Source organism: Hordeum vulgare, chromosome 5H, assembly GCF_904849725.1.
Source record: "Hordeum vulgare subsp. vulgare chromosome 5H, MorexV3_pseudomolecules_assembly, whole genome shotgun sequence".
NCBI lineage: Eukaryota > Viridiplantae > Streptophyta > Magnoliopsida > Poales > Poaceae > Hordeum > Hordeum vulgare.
Window position 1 is genome coordinate 10894841 of NC_058522.1, and position 5359 is coordinate 10900199.

A 5359-nucleotide genomic window follows, 5' to 3' on the forward strand; every position below is an offset into this window, starting at 1 on the left:
TTGCGGTATTGGACTAAGAAAACGCCGCTGAGCCTGGCATTTCTGGTTGAGTCTGCAACGCCATCAGGCTTGGCGTTTCACATACATGATCTTGCTCATTTAGCACTTTCACACACACATCGTACATACCACATTTAGCACATTCACACAGACAACATACAGATGACATATGCAACTAAGAACAAAGAATACACACATCATATAAAGAATACACACAACATAACCCATATAAAATACAAACATCACTAAGAGTTCCCATTAAAGTTCACGTCAAAAGATGCATAATAGGTTCTTAAAGTACATAATAGTGAATTTTATAGTCAGATAACACGCAAGGGAACAAGGTTCAACACATAGGGTTCAAACATGAAAGCATGCATGAAAATAGAGCAACACTCAATCCGGCGCAGGCAGGCCGCTGGCTCCGTGCTCGGCGAGGGGGGAGGAAAGGTGCTGCTAAGGAAAGGGGCAAGAGACGAGGGCCCGCAGCCGCACCGTCCCATTACCGCCGCCATGTCCCATTACCGCCGCCATGCCGATGTTGGGAGAAAGATTTGGGAGAGGCCGGGAGAGAGGGAGAGAGATAGGAGACGGGGATAAGTATTTTGACTAAAGCGGTGTGGTGGTTTCACTAAGCATGGACAACTCTCCCTCCACGTATAAAAATACCAAGCCGGCCACATAACTTGAAGCACGCCTGTTCTAACCCGTGGCAGTGGTGCTGCTGGGCTAGAGCAAGAGTGGACACCACCGAACTCATGCTTATTTCTTCAGACAAGCGCTTTCCACAAAAGAACTTGAGCCGTTGGACATCATATCTGTCTGCCGCTGCAAGCAAGCTTTGCAGCCATTGCAGTCGCATTTCATCCTTTGCTAATGCCGTCTCCTTTTCTTGTCCTTGCTCCACACCTTGTGACATTCCGTCCTCGTCCATGCCACCATCCTCCATCTCGGGAAATGAGTCCGTGTAGATGAAGCTAAGCAAAGCCCTGAAAACTGTTGCCTTCATGTCTTTGATCTGTATGACAGCTGGCTTGGTAGTGCCCTCCTTCATGGGGCCAAAGAGCTGCGACATGAAGACCTTGGACCGGGCTGCGAGCACACACCAGTGGGCAGCCACCGTCTCGCCGCTGACCTCGAATTTCACGTCAGCACCCACCTCGGTATGAAGGAGATCTTCAAAGTGCTGGCACATATGAGGCAGGAGCACCTTGGTGGCAGCGGCATCACCATTGGGGTTGCAGGAGGAGACCATGATGTCGCAGCGGATGGTGAAAGAATCATCCTTTAGGTTCCCTGATAGTTCAAGGTTGTCTCTTCTGATAAACCTGTCGCTGCTCCAAGAAGTAGCATCACTGAGGTTGCATGCTTCCCGTTGAGCAAGGTAGACTGGATTCTGAATCTCGACCTCGTCGACGAAACTAAGAGCAAACTTGGCTTCCACATGCTCCTCGTTGGCCTCGTCTGGGACACAGTGAAGATCGACAGAAATGAAGTTGGCAAAGTCGGAGTCGACACCATTGGGGTAGTACTCGACGATCCACCAACGGCCTCCCACCATGAAAGGACGAGATTTGATGCCATAGAACCTGGGTTCGCATTTCTTGGTGCGCGAGTCGCCTTCCAGCATGAAAGAATAAGATATGGTGCCATTGAACGTGCGTCCGCGTTTCTTGGTGCGCGAGTAGCCGTGGACCACGAGCAGGTGGTACCCGCAGTCTGCGCTGGTACGGACGGTCGACGCGGTGGCGAAGGATAGCTTGCCGTCCTCCACCACTGATACGCCGGCGAACGACGACATGGCCAACCTGCCTGCCTGCAAATCCATCGGAAATCTATCTGCTCAGCCACATTCCAAACTTGAACATTCAGCGATGGGAGCCATGATCAAACCTGGTTCTCTTGCGCCGGCGTTGGTCCTCTTGCGCCGCAGCACGCGCCGGAAGGAGAGGGGGTTTGCGCCGCCGGTTCTTGGGTGGCTGCGGGTCTGGGGGGCTGCGGGACTTCCTCACGAGAGTTAGGGTTTGTTTACCGCGTGGATTGGGCTTTCGTAGCAAGGCCGCACAGCCCACGAACTTGGGCCGTATACATACGCCTAAATAAAACCAAAGATTGCTTTGCTATAAATAAAGAAAAACAAAATTTGCAGGATGCAAACATATCATCGAGTCACAAAAATTCGTGTAATATTCTACTCCCTCTGCTCCATAATGTAGTGAATATATAATTTTCTAAAAGTCAAACATCACGTACTTTGACCAAATTTATGAAGAAAAAACATTTACATCTAGAATGCCAGACTTATTTCATTAGATTCGTTATAAGAGGAACGTTCATACTTTATATATTTTTCTATTGTAGATATAAATAGTTATCTCTGGAAACTTGGTCAAAGCTTTTGAAATTTGACTTTTTTAAAATCTATAAACACTATATTATGGAACGGGGTGATATTTCTTTTCCACAAAATTGTACATAGAACTCAAAAGGAATTGTGTTGATTAAAAAAGTCCACCTCCGCGTTTACCAAAATATGCATACATTTCAGTGGAACATGTACCAAATTAATTAATTAATAACCAAATTAAAACCAAGCCACTCGCAACATATAGTATCACTCAATTTGGGTCTGTATGGGCAGTGCCGTGGTGATTTTCATGGTCGTCTTTGGCCTTCATCGACGTCAACAACAAGGACAACAATGACGGTAGGGACGAGTACTAGATCTAGGTTTCATTATATATTTCATTTTAACTAATCTATTGAAGGGACATTTGGTGGCAATGCGTTTATTTTTAATTCAAAAAATGTTCAAAACCTGAAATGCATCCCGACACGTTGGACGCACCTATGAGCCAAACGGACAAAAAAGGTCGCATTATGTGTATGCATGGGTCAGCCGGTTGGAGTTGCCCTTGTAGTTATGGATGTTTGTAAGTTATGTATGTTTTGATGAATGCTCTGTTATTACCTTCCTGAAATCGTGTTAGATATCAAATTCCATTGTGCGGTAGTGTATTCCCTTTCGAGAAAGATGAGTATAAGTCTTTCACATTTTAGTATTGATTGGATAGAAGAGGTTTACAAGTAGATGAGATAAATCACTTTTATTTCAGTATTATTAATAAAATACTTGGTGAAGGCATTTGTCTAGTGAGCCAAGCGAATTAGAGAGCAAGTTGCTTCTCGGTAAGGATTTTTCTGATATAGATGGAATGCTCATGAAACCCCCATTATGGAAGCAAGGAACCATGCCTATATTTTCATGTCACACCCAAAATGAGATTTGAGGTGACAGGGGTATGTTGGAATTATGCCCTAGAGGCAATGACAACTAAGTTATTATTATAATTCCTGTATCAAGATAATCGTTTATAATCCATGCTATAATTGTGTTGAATGAAAGACTTAGATACATGTGTGGATACATAGACAAAACACTGTCCCTAGCAAGCCTCTAGTTGGCTAGCCAGTTGATCAAGGATAGTCAAGGTCTTCTGACTATGTAAAAGGTGTTGTTGCTTGATAACTGGATCACATCATTGGGTGAATCATGTGATGGACTAGACCCACACTAATGAACGTAGCATGTAGATCGTGTCATTTTGTTGCTACTGTTTTCTGCGTGTCAAGTATTTATTCCTATGACCATGAGATCATATAACTCACTGGCACCGGAGGAATGCCTTGTGTGTATCAAACGTCACAACGTAACTGGGTGACTATAAAGATGCTCTACAGGTATCTCCGAAGGTGTCCGTTGAGTTAGTATGGATCAAGACTGGGATTTGTCACTCCGAGTGACGGAGAGGTGTCTCGGGACCCACTCGGTAATACAACATCACACACAAGCCTTGCAAGCAATGTGACTTAGTGTAAGTCACGGGATCTTGTATTACGGAATGAGTGAAGAGACTTGCCGGTAAACGAGATTGAAATAGGTATGCGGATACTTACGATCGAATCTCGGGCAAGTAACATACCGAAGGACAAAGGGAATGACATACGGGATTATATGAATCCTTGGCACTGAGATTCAAACGATAAGATCTTCATAGAATATGTAGGATCCAATATGGGCATCCAGGTCCCGCTATTGGATATTGACCGAGGAGTCCCTCGGGTCAAGTCTACATAGTTCTCGAACCCGCAGGGTCTGCACACTTAAGGTTTGGTGTTGTTTTATGCGTATTTGAGTTATATGGTTGGTTACCGACTCCGGATGAGATCACGGACGTCACGAGGGTTTCCGGAATGGTCCGGAGATGAAGTTTGATATATAGGATGACCTCATTTGATTACCGGAAAGATTTCGGCATTACCGGGAATGTATCGGGAATGACGAATGGGTTCCGGATGTTCACCGGGGGGGCCAGCCCACCCGGTGGAAGCCCATAGGCCTTAGGGGTGCCGCACCATCCCTTAGTGGGCTGGTGGGCAAGCCCAAGAAGGCCCTTGCGCAGGAGATAAAGAAAATCAAAGAGAAAAAAGGGGGAAGTGGGAAGGAAGGGAAGGACTCCACCTTCCAATCCTAGTTGGACTAGGATTGGAGGATGAATCCTCCTCCCCCCCCTTCGGCCGACCCCTTGGGGATCTCTTGAGCCTCAAGGCAAGGCCCCTCCCCTCCCTCCTATATATACTGAGGTATTAGGGCTGATTTGAGACAACTTTGCCACGGCAGCCCGACCACATACCTTCACGGTTTTTCCTCTAGATCGCGTTTCTGCGGAGCTCGGGCGGAGCCCTGCTGAGATAAGATCACCACCAACATCCGGAGCGCCGTCACGCTGCCGGAGAACTCATCTACCTCTCCGTCTCTCTTGCTGGATCAAGAAGGCCGAGATCATCGTCGAGCTGTACGTGTGCTGAACGCGAAGGTGCCGTCCGTTCGACACTAGATCGGAGCGGATCGTGGGACAGATCGCGGGACGGTTCGTGGGATGGTTCGCGGGGCGGATCGAGGGACGTGAGGACGTTCCACTACATCAACCGCGTTTCTTAACGCTTCCTGCTGTGCGATCTACAAGGGTACGTAGATCGGAAATCCCCTCTCGTAGATGGACATCACCATGATAGGTCTTCGTGCGCGTAGGAAAATTTTTGTTTCCCATGCGACATTCCCCAACAGTGGCATCATGAGCTAGGTTCATGCGTAGATGTCATCTCGAGTACAACACAAAAGTTTTTGTGGGCGGTGATGTGCGATTTGCTGCCCTCCTTAGTCTTTTCTTGATTCCGCGGTATTGTTGGATCGAAGCGGCTCGGACCGACATTACTCGTACACTTACGAGAGACTGGTTTCATCGCTACGAGCAACCCCGTTGCTCAAAGATGACTGGCGAGTGTCGGTTTCTCCAAC

At 47.0% G+C, this 5359-nt stretch overlaps 1 protein-coding gene across 2 annotated transcripts; it reads right to left on the reverse strand.

The window, feature by feature from the left end:
• Window positions 1-229: 229 nt before the first annotated feature.
• LOC123453016 (BTB/POZ and MATH domain-containing protein 2-like) lies at window positions 230-2000 on the reverse strand. 2 transcript variants are annotated; one of them, XM_045129772.1, is made up of 2 exons: window positions 1894-2000; window positions 230-1812 (listed from the first exon to the last, which is right to left on the reverse strand). In XM_045129772.1, exon 2 carries the CDS (start codon window positions 1799-1801, stop codon window positions 632-634), a length of 1170 nt encoding a protein of 389 aa, XP_044985707.1. In that variant the 5' UTR covers window positions 1802-1812; window positions 1894-2000; the 3' UTR covers window positions 230-631. The 2 variants fall into 2 exon arrangements, with proteins under 2 accessions (XP_044985707.1, XP_044985706.1); XM_045129771.1 differs by having other exon boundaries at window positions 230-1816; window positions 1894-1995.
• Window positions 2001-5359: the final 3359 nt, after the last annotated feature.

Coding starts and splice junctions, on each gene's coding strand:
- LOC123453016 (XM_045129772.1), bottom strand. CDS start 1,801: ATGTCGTCGTTCGCCGGCGTATCAGTGGTGGAGGACGGCAAGCTATCC.